At 37.4% G+C, this 18567-nt stretch overlaps 1 protein-coding gene across 4 annotated transcripts in view; it reads left to right on the top strand.

Annotated features, from left to right (window-relative positions):
• ubr3 (ubiquitin protein ligase E3 component n-recognin 3) overlaps positions 1-18510 on the top strand; it is a 69313-nt gene extending 50803 nt beyond the window's left edge. For all 4 annotated transcript variants that reach the window (XM_065293261.2, XM_065293258.2, XM_065293259.2 and 1 more), the window contains 9 exons: positions 736-841; positions 3624-3724; positions 8623-8747; positions 10527-10634; positions 12193-12318; positions 12665-12841; positions 14270-14479; positions 14560-14699; positions 16102-18510. In XM_065293261.2, the coding sequence (XP_065149333.1) occupies positions 736-841; positions 3624-3724; positions 8623-8747; positions 10527-10634; positions 12193-12318; positions 12665-12841; positions 14270-14479; positions 14560-14699; positions 16102-16219 (1211 nt within the window). In that variant the 3' untranslated portion in view covers positions 16220-18510. The remainder of the gene's footprint in view (positions 1-735; positions 842-3623; positions 3725-8622; positions 8748-10526; positions 10635-12192; positions 12319-12664; positions 12842-14269; positions 14480-14559; positions 14700-16101) is intronic.
• The last annotated feature ends 57 nt before the right edge of the window (positions 18511-18567 follow it).

Here is an 18567-nt window from a genome sequence, read left to right as displayed (position 1 = left end):
ACCACATCATCCATTTACACATAATTTTAAAACCTTTTTTACCATCTAGGTCACATTGTCACACGGTTTTAATAACTATGAGCTGTTTCATGATGTATTTTGGTCAGACTGGCACTCTCATGATATTCTGAAATAATGCATGTTTGAGCCAGTGCAACTGTACATTGTCATGTGACATCATTAAAATGTGTGCATGACTGGCATCATGAAAGTCCCACTTCATGGCCATATACTGTAGGTAAGCTCTTTGCATGCAAATGCATATGAATGCAGGTCCTCAACCATTAAAATTAATCATTATAAACTAAAAGCTATTTTAATTATGATTTCAATTTTTTACATCGTTGAAGCTCTAGGATATGCAAAGTTTGTGCAAAAATTCAAAATGATTAATACTTTTACTTATATATTTCTATTTACCAAGGACAATTTTTTAATTAAAATCATTAAATGATGCTATAAATAGAAAGAGCAGTATGAAAGGTAGTCCCAGTATTTAGTTTCTTATGAAAGGTGATTTATGGGCTGCAGGTAGGGGGCAGCGATGAGCCGCAGACGCTTATCTGGTGTGTGCGTGTGTGCTAAAGGCATTGATCATAAGGGACAAGTTTTTCTGAGGACCCGTCTTAACATTTGTCACTCATAATCATAAACACCCGGAGACTTTCTTTCCTAACCTTTACTCCATCATACTACACACGCACTAACACATGACTGTATCTGTGTGTGTTTCAGATCAGTTGTTTCATGTGTTGGCCATGCACATGCGTCTCTACAGCATAGATTCAGCATACAACCCGTGGACCCGACTCACACAGACCACACAGAGCAGAGAGCCAGAGTGAGTATGAACACAAACCCACTGAATCTGCACTGGACCACAAGCACAGCTATAGGAATCACACATCTGCTTCAAACTCGTTTATTTTTGTAGATTGCTATGAAGAAAGTCACCTGAACAATTGGTTCCTTTTGGCCTGTGCTGTGCTGTAGTGTAGTGTCATTTACAAATGTTCAATATTTAAATGAATCAGCCAGAAGACCTATTAGTTATCAGTTTAAAGGGAACATTTCACAAGATTTTTTTTTTTAAATAAGTATTTGGTGTCCCCAGAGTACTCATGTTACGTTTTAGCTAAAAATCCCATATAGATAATTTATTATAACATGTTAAAATTGCCACTTTATAGGTACAAGTAAAGATGTGCCGTTTTTGGGTGTGTCCTTCAAAATTCAAATGAGCTGATGAAATGCAAACACTGATCACAATGATGGTGGGATGGTGAAATTGAAACTCAATTGTGCTGTCAATTATTTTCTCTCTCTCTGCATTAAATGGCAGTGTTGTGGTTGGATAGTGCAGAACAAAGGGCTGTATTATAATTAGATCCCCCTTCTGACATCACAAGGGGAGCCAAATTTCAATGACCTATTTTTTCACGTGTTTGCAAAGTATGGTTTACCAAAACCAAGTTACTGGGTTGTTGTTTTTCATGTTGTCTAGGTTGATAAAAGCACTAGGGACCCTGATATGTCCCCTTTAAATTAATCTTAACAGATTACTGTATCAGTTCTTTATGGATGTTTATTATTAGGAATGGGACGGTATGAAAATTTCATTCATTTAATTTATCCAAAGTTATATCGGTTATCAATATTATCATGGTTTTGTTAAAATTACGGTAGATGGAAATGTTCAAAAAGGACTAATACACTGAAAACATTTGAACAAGTTTTATTTTTGAAAATGTAATATTTAATGTCCCTGAAATGATTTCTGTGGTAAAAAATAAATAAATCTGTCTCATAAGTTTACCGTGAATGAATACAATACATTATCCCTTTAATGCCACCTTGTGCAAAAAACTATGTTGCATGTGCGCGGCTGCGTCAAACTGATTCTGGCTGGACAGGATTTACCTCAAGTTTTCAAAATCACTGTAATCAAACACGGTTGTAATGATAATTACATTTTAAACTATAATACTAATCTTCAGGACATTTTATCATCGTTAATCGTGAAACCTGAGATCGTACCATCCCTATTTATTATAAAAAAAATTAGCTCAGGGGTTTTCAAACTGGGGTCTGGTGAACCCCAGGGGGCTTCCAAGAAAATGTTTGAGAAAGTTAATTTATTAGTTTTTATCTCTTGTTTCTTGCTACATATATTCCAGAATCATTTATATTTGCTTTGTATCATTCTACTGAGTCAGTTTCATCCCCTTTATTATATTGTCTTAGTTGTAAAAAAAGTTATCAAAAAATGTTTGTCTTCAGGTTTATACATCCAGCTTTACCTTAAGTGTAGCCAATTATATTTTTGTTATACATAAAAATATGTAAATTGTTAAATTTTAGAAAGGGGGGCCCTCACAACATATTCATCATATTTGGGGGTCCATGACATCATAACATTTGCAAAACCCCTGTATAAGCTTAAATTAAAGATACAGTAGTTAAAAAAAACCTGTTCGAAGACATTTATTGTGTCTTGTTTAATAACTGTGAATGTGATGTTTATTAGTGTAGGCAGAGTCTCTCAGCAGCATCTTTCGGTGTTTCGGTGAGAGCGAGAGAGATTTACTCAGATGAGGTTTCCATAGATACCATTAACTGCTGCATCCAGCAAATTATGGCATGCAGCAGTACATTTCAGCAGTGCTGCGGTTTATTTTGAAGGTTCATAGATGTGCGAGGGTTACTGTGTCTCTTGTTTAAAAAGCACTTAAGACTTTCCTACTGTTAATGGCCTTATTTCTGATGTGTGTTAGAGGAGTAACAGGGCTCTCACCTGTATGTCTCTCTGGACTGAAGTCAGATTATAAATACCTTGTTAGGGGCTTTTGAAGGAAACTCTGTCACTGGAACCTTCAGGCACTTTAGCTGAGCTATTTATATAGCCGGTCCAGTAAAAGCACCACTGTCCCCGTTTCTGCATCCCTGCAATTACTCATCAAACCCACAATAATGTGTTACTGTTAGCAGAAAGAGGTTACATACAGCAGACCAGAAGCATGTGGACGCTTGATTCACATAAAAAAAACAAGTGAAAGTCATTGGATGACAAAATGAGTGAGGTTTTTTTTGTAGCAAGCTTGTGATGACTTCTGTGCAGATAATAGATGTGAGAGAGGACATTATGAATGGATATGTTCATTATGAATAGTATATGCGGTATGTTTTGCTTAAAAGTGTTAATGAATAAAATACTCTTGCTTTGTTATTTTGTTTTTAAGTGCAGTGACATTAAGTGCTACTTAAGTATGTAGATGGCTCTTGCATGTGGCAGCACTGTTAAAATAGCGTTAAAGAGCTTTCAAAACACACAAGCACTTAACTCTTTATCTGCTTAATAAATCAATGTGTCTGCTCAATGGATAGTTCTTCACCTGTATTTTTGCCCACCTGCTGTACATTTACATGTATTAGTTATACGTCTGCCCACAGTGATCATTAGTCCACAATTATTTCAGTCTGAATTATGAAGTTGTGTGTTTGTCCTGATGTGTTTGTGTGATTTATGGTTAATGTTAATTGTAGTATTAAAAGTGTCTTCATACATGTCTCCAGCATGTAATAGTATTTGTTAGTAATAAGTGTGGGTGATGTTTTGTTTGCAGGTTCTGTGATGATGAGCGACCTGAGGTGCCTATGCTCTTTAGAGATGTACCATCCCTCCTCATCATCTTCATACTCACCATGCCTCAGCCTTTACGCAGAGGTAATGCACACAAACCGTACTACATTATTATCATCACAGGCTAGAGTAAAACCATAGGTGTGATTGGCAAAGGACAAAAAAGCAGGAAAATATACGACACACCTACCATGACGTGGCGACATACATACGCACGCATAAAATGAAATACAGTTGAAATATAATTTGGGCTCAAAATTTATCGATCTTAGTGGCCAATCATCAATATGCTTGGGCAAGTGCCACCCTGACCATTATGTAGTCTTGCCACTGCATCAGACTGAACAAAATCATCTTGTGCATTTAAAGGTAAATACATCAATGTGGTGCATTTTGAGAGTAAAAATAAGTGACTAAATCTATGAGGATTTTTTTGTTCTTGTAAACAAATTTGTGCCCTTTTAGTAAAATCTTTGGTTACATATTGTAATAATAATAATAATAAGGCACACAAACCACATACACAACTTGATAAATGAGATTCGCCATTGGTCAAAACATGTTTAATGTTTATAGAATAATTAGTGGGGGAATTTAATACAGATTAATTATTGATTACAACATTTGATCGCTGAATTTAAAGTGGATACTGTTACATTAAAGTTACTTAATTCAAATGATGCTGTGACTTTCTGGAAAGACAGTCAAGTGCATTTGTCTTATTTTGCATAGTTCTTTTGGTAAAGCATCTAACAGTCAAGAGCTAAGCGTTTCACAAACCAGATCCATGAATGTGTGTGTTTATCATTATATTATTCTGTAATCCCAAGCATTACTGCCCGATTCACAAACCATTAAGAGAAGCAAATGTATGCGTGTGTTCGTCAGGATGACGTTGGATCTGATTTGCGTGGATGTGTGCGTTAACGTATGTGATTACAGTATAATATAATGCAAGCAAACTTTTTGACACAAACGCAACTTTATATTGATATCGCGAGACCGCATTTCACCTCGATGAGAAATCTGATATTTACATTACTGGCATATAGCGGTCTGATTTGAAACGGACAGTTTTGTCAAAGCAGCAAACACCTGGCTGGCTCTCTTAATTTCTTACCACTAAAATGCTGTTTGTCTCTGCCTATTCCTTCCCATGCCCAGCGCCACTGATTTAAGTCCTTTATCAATTAGGTCGTCTTACCTAGGTTTCACTTTTCATCCTGCTGATAAAGTTAACTTGTTATGACTTCTCCGCGCCGCGACCGCGCGGCATCTGCAGCTGGATCTCAGCCACACCTCAAATACCCCTCCCTATTCTACTTCTTATTGGCTAGTTTGTTAGTTTGGTTGAGAGTGAAAGATGTGTCTCATATTATTTGTAGGCGAACGCATTATTTTTTTTATTCGCAGCGAACACCACACGCCGGAGATCCGACTGCAAGCTCTTTAGTGAGCTCTGCTTTGAATGAAGTTCCATCGTGACAAATAAATAGACTATTTGCGGAGTGATATGCGGTCATTTATAACGATGCCTTGCACCCCCCACACACACAAAAAAAATTGGATTTGCATGATTCACGAAAGCCTCATTTTCAGGTCGGAAAAGCCGGAATTCCGGATTTATCCGGAAGAATCACACCCCTGAAAACACAATTCTGTCTATATTTCCCTAAACTCTAAAAAAAGGTGGGTTATTTTCAAATAGGGACTAGCCCAGCAGCTGAATTGAACTTAGGCTACGTTTACATGGAAACGATCTGAAAAGAAACCGCAAAAGTGGTGTTGCGTTATCACGTTTTATTCTGCGTTTATACGAGCATTTTGAGGGGGAAATCTGCGTGCATATGGTGACGCAAAAGTGTGTGATATTCGATGTAGTATGCACTCCAGGCGGCTAGGTGGCAATGTGAAGCACTGACACACAACAACACCAAGTCCGTGAGCCTGCGTACAACCTTCTTCCTGGTTCTCCCAGGTCTCATTCAAAGCCGTCTGGTTTGCCTCCGACGAATTGGCGCATCAACAGTTTCACTGAGGTAATTAATGTGCCTTCTCTGATCAGTAATACTTGCTGTGAATAATTCGTACAACTGCTGGAAAGACTTGTATATTTATCAGAGCTGCTATGGCAACTTGAAGGTCCGACGTATGGAAATAATCTGACATGTTTGTTGTTATTTTCCTGAACTGGCGCATGCCTGTGACGTAAACGCGTGCGCGACGAGAGCCACCATGAGGAGACTTTTGCGTTTTTACTCTTTAGACGAGAACGCGACGGTAGATCGTTTTTAAGATTTCCACTCTGAAGGGTGGTTTCACTTTTTTGCGTTTTTAAGCCCCCAAAACGCCGTCGCCGTGTAAACGAAAGGCACATCCGATAAAATATTTTTACGTTTTTACCCTCGAGCGTTCTCGTGTAAACAGGCCCTTAACCCAGAACATTCTTCCTTTCTGGGCTTTCCTTCCATTACATTTCTTCCTTTTCTTTCTTTCTTTCTTTCTTTCTTTGTTTCCTTCTATCTTTCCTTCCTTCGGTTCCTCTCTTCCTCATGTTCCTTCCTTCTGTTATGTTCCTTCCTTTCTTTCTTTCATTTATTTTTCTTCCTTCATTCCTTTACTTTCCCTCCCTTTCATTACATTCCTTCCTTTTCTTTCTTTCTTTGTTTGTTTGTTTCCTTCCTTCCTTCCGTTCCTCTCTTCCTTCCGTTCCTCCGTTCCTTCCTTCCGTTCCTTCCTTCCTTCTGTTACCTTCCTTCCTTCCGTTACCTTCCTTCCTTCCTTCCTTTCCTTTCTTTCTTTCATTTCCTTTTCTTCCTTCATTCCTTTCCCTCCCTTTCATTACATTCCTTCCTTTTCTTTCTTTCCTTCTTTCCTTCCTTCCTTCCGTTCCTCTCTTCCTTTCTTTCTTTGTTTCCTTCTTTGTTTCCTTCCTTCCTTCCTTTCCTCTCTTCCTCCCGTTACCTTCCTTCCTTCCCGTCCTTTCCTTTCTTTCATTTCCTTTACTTCCTTTCTTTCATTTCCTTTTCTTTCCTTCTTTCTTTCTTTCTTTCTTTCTTTCATTTCCTTTTCTTCCTTCATTCCTTTCTCTCCCTTTCATTACATTCCTTCCTTTTCTTTCCTTCCTTCCGTTCCTCCGTTCCTTCCTTGCATTCCTTCCTTCTGTTCCCTTCCTACCTTCCTTCCTTCCTTTCATTTCTGTTTCTGCCATTCGTTCCCTTCCTTTTTCCCTTTCTTCCTTCCTTCCTTCCCTTCCTTTTTCCCTTCCTTCCTTCCTTCCTTCCTTTTGTTTCATTTCTGTTTCTTTCCTTCCCTTCCATTCCTTCCCATCCCTTCTTTTCTTCCTTCCTTCCTTTCCTTCCTATTGTTTGCTTCCTTTCTTTCCTTCTGTTCCTTTCCTTCCCTTTCTCCCTTTCATTTTTTGTTCCTTCCATTCCTTCCCTTCCTTCCTTCCTTTCTTCATTCCTTTCCTTTCTTTATTCCTTCCTTCCTTTCGTTTCATTTCTTTTTCTCCTCTTCCACTCCACTCCTTCCCATCCCTTGTTTCCTTCTGTTCCTTTCCTTCCCTTACTTCCTTTCATTTCTGTTTCTTCCTTTCCTTCCCTTCCTTTTTCCCTTTCATCCTTTCTTCCTTCATTACTTTCTTCCTTTCTTCCTTCCTTTTCATTTCCTTCCCTTCCATTCCTTCCCATCCCTTCTTTTCTTCCTTCCTATTGATTGTTTCCTTTATTTTCTTTCCTTTCTTCCTTCTGTTACTTTCCTTCCCTTTCTTCCTTTCCTTTCATTTCCGTTTCTTCCATTCCTCCCCTTTCTTCCTTCCTTCCTTCATGCCATCCTCTTTCCTTTCCTTCCTTTCTTTCTCCATTTTATTCTTTCAGCTCTATTCTTTACACATACCCACAGTCTTTAGATGGGCTGTGTCTATCACTCGCTGATCACTGATTATTGATTGGCTCTCATATGAGCATCATGTGTGCAGTCAGTGTGAACAGAGGATTGATCTGAGCCCATCATCCTGAGCACCCATGACAATAGAGTGTGTGTGTGTATGTGTTAGATTATTACTTACCATTGTGTTTTTGACACAGCACTTTGTGTGCGCGCGCGCGTGTGTGTGATGTTAATGGAGTGTCATTGTGAATCTTGCTCATAACACAACCAGTCTTGCCACCTGCTACACACACATACAAGGACTAATAACCCACCGCTCCAATAATCTCACACTTCCTCTTTTATCTCACTCACTCACTGTAGTCACATGATTGATTTTCAGTCTTGACCCATGAATCACTCGAAAACTCTGTGGTGTGTGAGACCACCTGATATCTGCTGTACGCTTGAGGGTTTATTATTGGCCATTTTTAAATATTTTAACCCATAGACACGGACACGCTCTGATTAAATTGCATATTTGTCATAAATTAAAGCAAGGCTGTTAGAAACACAGACAGTCTGTTCCAGTCTGGTTATGGGTAATTTTCTCAACCAAAGTTTTTGTCAGCTGGAAATGTATGAAATGGCAGTGTTCTGGGATCAGTTGTCCACTCAACTGTATAATTGGCTGATGTCCCAGGAAACAAATATTTTTTATATCGCCTTTTAATGTCTGAACTGTGCACTTTCTTATTACACAGTAAAATTGTGATTCAGATCAATATAGAGTAGGCATGTAGTAATCAGGATAATGCACGTCATAGCTTCATAGCCTCGTACAACAATATTGACGACTTCTGTCTATCCCTCAAACCCTCGTTTTCATTGACATTTAAATATGCTACACTTTGTCTTTTTTATAAGGCTGTTAATACCAGCGACTGAGGGATTTGATTTGTTTAAATATGGCTGTGATATGATTGGATGATATTGCCATGAATTTCATCAGCAGAAAACTAATGGGCATTAGTGAGAACATAAGTAAATAGTTATTTGGGTTTTTTCATTGTGTTAATACACCTTGTGGTGTTTGTGTGTTTGTGTAACAGAGCACTTCACGTGTGTAGTAAAGGTGTTGTACAGTCTGCAGTACACACAGGCTCTGGTCGCTCTGTCCATCAGATTCAGCCGAGAGGAGAGACGCGCCTGGAGCCACACTGGAGTTGCCAAAAAGGTATAACCAGATTTTTATTTATCAAATCACATATCTAGTCAGCAGCCAATACTTATGGTGATAAAGTTAAACCAACCTAGATGTGTTCCAAATAAAGTCTTAACCCATTCAAAAAAGTCCTCTCTAGTAGACAAATATAGAAACAATGACAATCCCAGGAAGGACGTTTGAAGTGTGTTACAGTTAATGTACCATGTTTAGGAGGCTTTTAACCCCTTAACTGTCAACACCACCAACCGCCCCCCCCCCCCCAGGTAGTGATGTGCACCTTCAAATTAATGTAGCTCTAGCATTCTTTGGTCTAGAAGCCTAATCTTGGTCTCTTTATAAAAATCTTAAGTTTCACTGAAGTGCCTGTAGTTAATATCATATTTAAAAAATGGTTGTAGCAGTTTAAGTGTTCTTAAAAATAAATTGATGATGAGGACATTTTGATTATTATATAGAAACAGTAAATCGGCCAAACATATCGGCCATCAAGAAAATCGGCATCATATATCGGCCATCGGCTGTCCTGATTTATAAATATTGGCATCGGCCAGAGAAAAAAACCATATCGGTCGGCCTCTAATTGTGATAATGAATAATGAAAGTAATAATGAATACAGTTTCTTTGAAGTATGCTGTTGGCACATTAATGCATTATCATAAGTGTGTTTTTACTGAGTTTTTCTGTTGTGCCTTGAGGTGAGACTCATTTCACTAAGAGACAAAATGTTTCAACGCTCTTTAGTTTTGTTTGTTTAATGGATAGATTCAGAATCATCTTTAGATTAGCCTGAGCGACTCTTCTGAATAAACCTCAGCAGATATGCAGAAGATTGCTCTTTATAACCGAGTCTGTTGTTGTGTTAGCAATGCCTCTGCACTCCATTAAATGGCTGTTTTGGTGAAAATTAGTTTTGAGGGAAATAAATTGACTAATAAAGATGTTTCATGTCATTAGTCAGACCGCTTTAATTTCACATTATAGAGTCATCTCTCCCTCTCTCTTAAACTTGCATTGCTTTTACAAACTGCTGACTAACATGTAAAACTATCTGTAAGATAGCCCTTGTCTAGTAACTAGCTGTAAGAAAAATATCAGGTACTTTATGTAAGGGATAATGTAGAGGCAGCCGGTAGTTATCGGGAAATAAGCCCCGACAGTGTGATCAGGACACGACGCGAAGCGGAGGGTCTTGTATCACACTGAAGGGGCTTATTTCCCAATAACTACCGGCTGCCTCTACATTATCCCGCTTATTACACGGCTACTTGCCACATAAGAAAAAAAACTGGACATGAATATGAATTTGAAACATTTTATTGGCATATTTGTTTTAAATTAACATTTTTATCCTTCCGCGAAACTTTGCACAGATGCATAAAATGATCCTAATACCTTATTAAGATCCTCTGCTTCATACTTGTCTTTCTCCATTTTTTTCTCTTTTAGCCAGTCTTTGAGAAGTTTTAATGCCCATTCTGTATTTTTGTGTGTTGGCTTCGTAGCTGTCATGCTCTATTTTGACAAGTTCAGTCTCAGTAAGCTCTCTGTGTCTTGTCGTGGTTGTCCAGTGTTTGTCACAAGATGGCGCCAAACAGTAATCTTTATTGATCTTTATTGGCGCGGAGCGATTTTACTCGTACAAGTAGTACCGGCTATGCGTTATTACTTTGGAGCGGTTATTATTTGAAAAGAACGAACCTGCAAATGTCTCAACTGACCAATCAGAATCAAGCATTCCAGAGAGCCGTGTAATAAAAGGTATATTTTTGCTGTTTGTTCATAAACAGAACACGCCAAACTCCAACAAGTCATGGGAGTCTCTTCTGGGTCATGTGATCTCTGAGCTGACCAAGACCAAAGACGTTTACGACAGCAACTCTGAGGATTCATCTGTGGTGAGTCAGATATAACATCTAGCATGGACACATTATGTCAGAACACATTACGGTAGTGAGATGCTAGTAAATAAAAAATAATTACAGTACTAGATGTTGATTGGTCAATATGTCTTTCTGGATAGATGCAATATATTCACAGGTACCATAACCGGTGTTTGCATAGCACCATCCAGACACTATAGGTTTTAGGGCTGGGTATCGATTCAGATGTTCCAGATCGTTTCGATTCACAAGCTATCAAAACTATTCGATTTTCGATTCCGGTTCTTGGATTGATTTTTATACTCGATTCAACTCAATGAATATAGATTTAATACAAATACTATATTAATAAAAAAGAACGTGGGTAATTAATCAAAATAAATTAAAAGCTACAACACTATCTCACTATGTCTTGCTTGCGAAATCTAAAATGCTTCCACACCTCTTGACTTTTTATGTGAAGGTGGCATCAACGTCGATGAAGCACCTGAAACACTATTTTAAGCACTGAATGAATGACAGGCTCGCCTCTCGCTCCTTGGTAACATCGCGTAAGGCAAAAAAGAGGGTGACATCTCGTGAAGAAGACTAGTAATTAGATTAACGTTAATCTTACGTTCAATGTTTGTGGAAATAAATATGAAAAAAAAATTGATTCTGCTCTTTGAGAATCGATTTTGAATCGACCACGTAAAAAAAAAAAAACGATTAATCGCAAAATCTATTTTTTTGCCCAGTCCTAATAGGTTTAGTGTAAGAATGGAAACCAAGACAAATTCAGATATGGTGATGTGTTGATAACTTCAAACCTCATTGGTTTTTGTGTCTCTGGTGACGAAATCCATACTGGACTAGTCAAGTACCCGATGAGATTTTAATTGACGTCTTGCCATGTTTGAGTTCAGTGCACTTTATTGGTTTGTTTTGGTTTTATGAAATAAAGCCTTGATTGTGTATAATAATTCTGGTTTCCATTTAGAGATTTGTGAAATTTTTTTGCGATTTTCCTTACTGTCAATTAAACCATTGCACAATGACGGCATTTCCAAAAGTCATTTTGGGATGTTGGTAGGTACATATTGCAGTGACCGCACTAGCCATTAGGTGTGCTTGACTTCATCTAGCGTCTCACAAACCGACAGGTGGATGACATCAAAGTACAGCGAGAGCGATTCGAGAAATCATACGAAGCAGTTTGCTCTTGATTCACTCTTGCGCTACTGGGATGTCAACCATCTGTAGGTCTACACGGTGCCACAAGCAATATTGGCAAGGAAAGCCCTTTATACTTGTAAAGAGGGCCACGTACGAAGTGTTTTTGGGAGGTTATAGTATGAGATTTTGCATCTTTAAAGAATAATGGAGTGATTTTTTTTTTGCATGTCAGGTGAACTATAAATGCATGAATATCATTTTCCTTTGCATTTTTTCTATAGCCACTTTATGGCAGTTTTTGGGCTGTATATTTGCGTATATTGCTCAATTTGAAACGCAATATAAGTGAAATAATAAAAACTCAGTCAGTGTAGTTTATGTATCATTATGTATTAATAATGATGTGCTCTTTCTGTAGCTGAGCTCTAGCGTGTGGTCTCCTCAGTCCATTGAGTTCAGTCTACAGCAGATCTGTCTGCCCTTCCTACGGCTGTCCTGCTTACTACAACACCACCTGTATGGAGACAGCTTACCCGGCTGCCCGGTACGTACACACGCACACGTTGGCATATGTGATTCCAAAAACCCAATGCATTTTATATAGTACAAACTCTATATTTTATTCCCCTACCCCAGTCCCTAACCCCAACCATCACAAAAACCTATTGGTAGTCTAATCTATTAATCTATTAAGAACTACCATTTAGTATGGTTTAAGACATGCAGTTTACAAGGACACTTCCTGTTTCCCCTTAAACCAAGTTTAGCAGAATAAACATGTCATTATACACTCTTCATGTCCCCGTAAACTACATATACCAACCCACACACTTTGTCTTTGGATAGTGTTGGTTGTGTATGTTGTGACTCACTCTTGTCTCCTGTCACAGGTGGATGAAGAGTTCTCTCTGCTCACTGGCTGTCTGGGTTTGCATGCTTCGGTTCAGTCCACTGGGTCTATGAGCAGTGCGTCTTGTCTGGAGTGGAACGTCAATGCTTTTGATCTGATATCGCAGTGGTGTTCAGAGGTCTTTAGTCTCGCTGATACACCCGCTCAGCAGTCTGTGGTCAGTATTTGTTGTTGGGTCAGTTTGTGTTGTGTTTTGTAATGGTGATTAACTTTAATTTAATAAAGGAAAGCTAATAGAATTGAATTTGTAGATTTGAAATTGAAGAATACTTCAGCTGAGATACTCGGCTTCATCTCCGTTAAAGGGCTCATATTATTTGACATATTATTTGTGTGTTGGCAGAATGTGAACACAGCCACCCTACAATTAATAAAATCCACCATCTGCTGCTTTTTTAGTCTCTATTAAACCAAAGCAGTCTCATTAGACATGCTGTTTTGATTCTCTGGATAATATGATGTCACACAAACAAAGCCTGACTGGTTAATTTTACCCAAAAGCTTTTCTTAATGTGTTTGTTAGCACATTGTTGCGTTAATACGGCTGAAGATACTATTGTTTTAGGCTGTATTCACAGGAATCAAAATAGATCAATAGTGCAAGCTGTAGCTCATTTGCATTTAAAGGTACATGCATGCGCTTTTTTTGTCCCTCCGCCCCCCCAAATAGGGTCATTTTGGACATGCTGTAATAAAAATGAGCTAAAACTTCATAGAAACATTCAAGGCACATCTGAGACTTATATTACAATTTGTAAAAATGGGCATCATATGTGCCCTTTAAAACCTCCAGAATATACTGCAAACTTCTTTCAGGTCTGGCATGATTCCTTGTTGAATATTCTGTTTCATTAGGACATACATTCACAGGCTTGAAAAGAGTTGCAAATGCCATTTTGTGTTGATTTTAGCACTGCTAACGTTACCCACCGTGTTTACTTGGCCATGAAGTAAAGGCCCAAGTATACTATAGTACACAGTATGCAATATGACACAGAGCAAAGTATAATTTGGGCTTTAACTCTTTCCCTGCCATTGACGAGTTTTCTCATCAGCTCTTCCCTGACAATGAAATGTTTTTTAGACAATCCATATTTCTACTATTATTTCTACTAGGTGTTACAAAAGTCCTTTACAAAAATGCAGTTATCTCAGCTTTTTGCTTAAAATTTTGTATTTTTGAAGAAACCTACCCATATTTGACTGATGATAAATGTGTTTGTTTGAAAGCAGAGACTGTTCTTTAATTTGATATAATGTATGTTTATATATTTAAGGAAGAAAATTTTCTGAAAGTCTTTTGTAAAAATCATAAAAAATGCTGGTTCTGGCTGCCAACTTTTTTTAAGAAATGCTGGCGGGAAAAGATATAATATCATGTAAATGATCTCGTTTCCCTGAAAGTTAACAATTTGAAGCAAGAAAACACAGGCAGTCAGTGTATATATAATGTGGACTGAGATTTTGAAGCATTGAGATTTCATTGGGGTGGAGCTACTTCAATAATCAACCGAGCTATAATTCTTTGCATTCTGTAAGTTGTGGCCCTTGTAGCTAATAAGAAGGAAAACTGTGTTTTGTTCAGTCTCTTTTAGCTCAGGATCCTCAGTGGACCGCCCCTCGCCTTCTGCAGCTCCCGGACAATTACAACACCATCTTCCAGTACTATCACAGGAAGTTCTGCACCAGCTGCAATAAAACACCCAAAGACCCTGCGCTGTGTCTGGTGTGCGGTGCTTTCGTCTGTCTGAAAGGTCACTGCTGTAAGCAGCAGGGGATTTGTGAATGTGTGCTGGTGAGAATCTCTCTTATTATACCTACGTTGTGTGTTAGTAACTGATCGTGATTATAATCCTGTATTTTCTTAACCTGCAGCATTCCCAACACTGTGGAGCAGCGACGGGTATTTTCCTCCTGATAAACGCATCAGTTATCATTATCATCCGGGGTCATCGGTTCTGTCTGTGGGGTTCTGTGTATCTGGACGCTCACGGAGAGGAGGATCGAGACTTACGGTTAGCTAACACACCTCTTTCTGCTCTTTTGATCTTCAGATTTTTGAGCATTTTAAGGTATTTTTGGTATATATCCTTTACAGATTATTTATATTATAATAAATAGTGGATTTAACATGGTTTAAGTTTACAATTCTCACTATAAACTGGTTGATTATTAGCATTAATATTAATGAGATGTAGGATATTTGTTCATACTTAATAGCACATATTAATGCCTGATTCTGCAAAACCTTATTCTACGTCCTTAACCATCCCCATTTTTACCAATACTTAAAATTAACAACTTCTTTAGTATTAATAAGCAGTAGTTGGAGTATATTGAGGCAAAAGTAGTTAAAAGTTAGTTAATAGAGAGAATTATACCCTAAAGTGGGATAATTTAATAATGTTAAATGGTGTAACTGACAATTACACCAAAGAATGAGAAATATTAAATATTTTATCCACCTTGATGGCATGTAAGCGTAATCATTAAAAATCCATTTAAAATAGCCTTTTCTTTTGATATTTCTAAACGTAAATTGTAATGCTTTTTGTAATATTTGCACGTACATATTCTGAAAACAGCTCTGTTTTCTAAATAATCTTTGACAAATTATGTACATATTTATGTAAAAAATAATATTACACTAAACTAGATGATTATATTTTATTCCACATTTTTTATGAATTATATTTATATTTTCAAAAATACTAGTTACACCAATTGGCACAGATCAGTTACACCACATTGACATTTTTGCAATTATCCCCTAAATATTCTTTCAAAATGAAATAAAACCAGAAATTTTTTACTTGATTCTCAAACAATAGAGAATGTATGCAAGTAATCTGCATATTTATTTTTAAACTTTAACCCTTTTACATTTAATTGAACTATACGGACACAAAATAATTAATGTCACGTCATTGACCCAGCTACATTAAGACAGTAGAGAACGAGGCAGATTTTATTTGCTTGTTTTAGGCACAGATTCATTAAATGTATTCATTTTTTGTATAAAAACTAAGACTTATTTTCTTAGGTAATTTTGCTCATCAATGAAATGCATCTTAATTTAAGAATTTTTAGATATTTGTACTGAAAACAAATACTAAGTAAGGAAGTCATTTTTTTCCAGTGTATTATTATGATACTTGTGAGAAGTTTTGGTTACATTCAGGTTACATTTTGAATTAACTAAATGTGCTTACTATAGGATTAGGGTTTGGTTTAGTTCAATGTAATTATGCATAATTTATAGTATAAGTAAAGGATAATCCACGGCTAGCCATGCATTAAAGGGTTTTAATGCACGACGTAGAGGCGAAGAACCACCCGACGCGTAGCAGAGATTTTTGACTGTTTATTTTTTGTAGAGAAAATTCTGTAAGCATTTCTTGTTTCTACTTTTCACAGGCGAGGAAAGCCTCTGTATTTATGTGAAGAGAGATATCGCGTCCTGGAGCAGCAGTGGGTCTCGCACACTTTTGATCACATTAACAAGCGCTGGGGTCCCCACTACAATGGACTTTAATGAACCGCCCAGATCCTGCAGAGGACGGGTCACATGATGTCAACACCAGCCTCTGTGATATCCTCTTCTAAATTCTGTCGTGTAATATAAAGAAAACATGCGTTAAGTTGGTTTCTGCCATGGCCTGGGTTTATGTGAAGTTTAGTGTACAATCAAGCCTAATGACTAACAGCGTGTGTGCGTGTGTGTGTGTGTGAAGTGATTTTCTGTGTGAATTTCAAAGGAGAAAGTTTGGTTTTGTCCCAACAAGCTCAAAGTAGAAGCACAATCTTTTGTTAATCCTGTTGAACATTCAAATGTTGGAAAATGCTGTTCTGTATTGTTTGGAAAACTGACATAGTTTTTGAAGAGTGAGACTTTGGGGGGGGAACTGACCAATATTAAACAAATCATGTACAGATGTCAAAATTTATAAAAAATTTGAAGGTACTAAGATGACGAAGAAAAGGGTTCTTGACATACCCCCAACCCAACCTATGACCTGTGCAATGTGTAATTATATCCTTATATTATTTGAGATTTGACACATCTCTTAAGATGGTAGCTCTTTATATGCTGATGTGGGTCGAGCATGGCATGAGACAAAATATATCAACAGATTCGAGCTAAAGCAAGCTTTGTCTCAGATGTTTAGTTACTGGGCAGTCATCCTCAGGAATTTTACTTTGTTTTTGGTTTGTAGTCTCATATTGAAGATTTTAATATTTAAAAAAAGTGCTGCTAATCATTGTTAAAAATAGTTAGTTACCTTTTTTTGTAAAAAAAAATATTTTTACAATTTTCATATTTTCTCTAATGAAGGCTCTGTTGATGATGATGCTGGTTGACTGGTCTCTTGAGTTTATTGTAAAGATCCCATTATATCTCATGACTAGGGACAGATCTAGTTACAAACATATCTGTGGCCGTTTCCCTGCCGCCTTTCCCAACTCCAATGTTTCAAACTTATAACAGGGAACGTTGTGAAAATATCATATTCACCTCAGTCAGCTGTCACTCAAAGTCTTTATTGTCTTTCCTTTATATTAATTACATGACAATTGCAAAATGAATTGTCCGATGGTCAGTCTCACTGAGCACTCAGCCCTAGTTTACTCTTGTATAGATGTGCAGTGTTCTGAACAATAAGACTATAAGATAAGTTTCAAATGCTGTCCTAGTGGGTCTGCAGGCTTGGTGCCCAGTTGCAACATGTTATGTTTGTAGGTATATTAATGTAAGGGGCTATCTTTAGGTTTTTCCCTCAGCTGGGTGCCAGAGTCTAAATTCTCATCCTTTAGCAATTTACAGACTAAGATGTTTTTTTCTTATTTAGTTTATTTATGTGTTAAGGTGATGATCTTTCTATGAAGATATCACACAGATATTGAATTTCTATTCCCGATCTACTGTGTTCCTGTTATTGGGAACTCACTTAATGGTGTAAACCTTTGAAATCAGACAGAATGTGTCCTGTTTCTTTGACAAAATATTGATGTTTTAATGTTATTGAAAAAAAATAAGTTGATCCTCTACACCCACAGCCTTAGAAAATGCTGGTTTGCCTGTCTAAGGTAAAACATTGTGGCGTCCCGCAGAGCTCTGTCCTCGGACCATCACTGATTTTGCTTTTCATGTATTGCAGAGGGCAGTACGCATATGTTCATTATCTAAAAATGCATTATATAGAATCACATAAAATTGCAACCTAATCCAGCCGTGGACATACATGTTTTAGCACAAATTGTATTTTATGCAGCTCCCGTGACAACAGGTACTATAGGGTTGAGTTGTAATCAAATAATTGAGCCCTCTATATTAAGCATGTAATGATTTGCTACATCAAAGGCATCATACTACCTTTACTCCCCCCCCCCAAAAAAAATACCCCCCTTTCTTTAACAACAACACACACTGTCAGAAATTCACCACAGAAGTACATTTGTTTTGTTGATCAGTTGAATTGGTAGGTGATTATCATTGCTGAAATCACACCGTGCTGGAGGGAAGATATTTTGTTTTCGGTGCACTTGAAGCTACTTCTCTTCATTTGTCTTGATTTCTTGCATGCTGCTGATTTTTTTTTCTTGCTTTTCTTTAAGCCCACTTTGTATAGACAGACAGTTTTGCTAAGCGTGATTGGTGGATAACGCTGGTATCTCCTGCAGTGAATGCATGTCAGGCAGGCAGTAATACAGTACATTACTGTAGATGCTGGTTAAGTTTCTCTTTTGTCATCTCTGAAAAGGTGACTTTTAATGACGTTTAATGCAAAATGTAACATATGTGAATAAAATATACAGATGCTCTGATATGTTGTGGTCTGTGTGTGTTTTCATTTTTAAAATAAAAAGGTCATCACTCATCAT

Source organism: Paramisgurnus dabryanus, chromosome 15 (genome assembly GCF_030506205.2).
Source record: "Paramisgurnus dabryanus chromosome 15, PD_genome_1.1, whole genome shotgun sequence".
In the NCBI taxonomy this organism is placed as follows: domain Eukaryota; kingdom Metazoa; phylum Chordata; class Actinopteri; order Cypriniformes; family Cobitidae; genus Paramisgurnus; species Paramisgurnus dabryanus.
The sequence above is the reverse complement of the archived record's forward strand: the minus strand, read 5'-3'. Positions and strand labels throughout refer to the sequence as shown.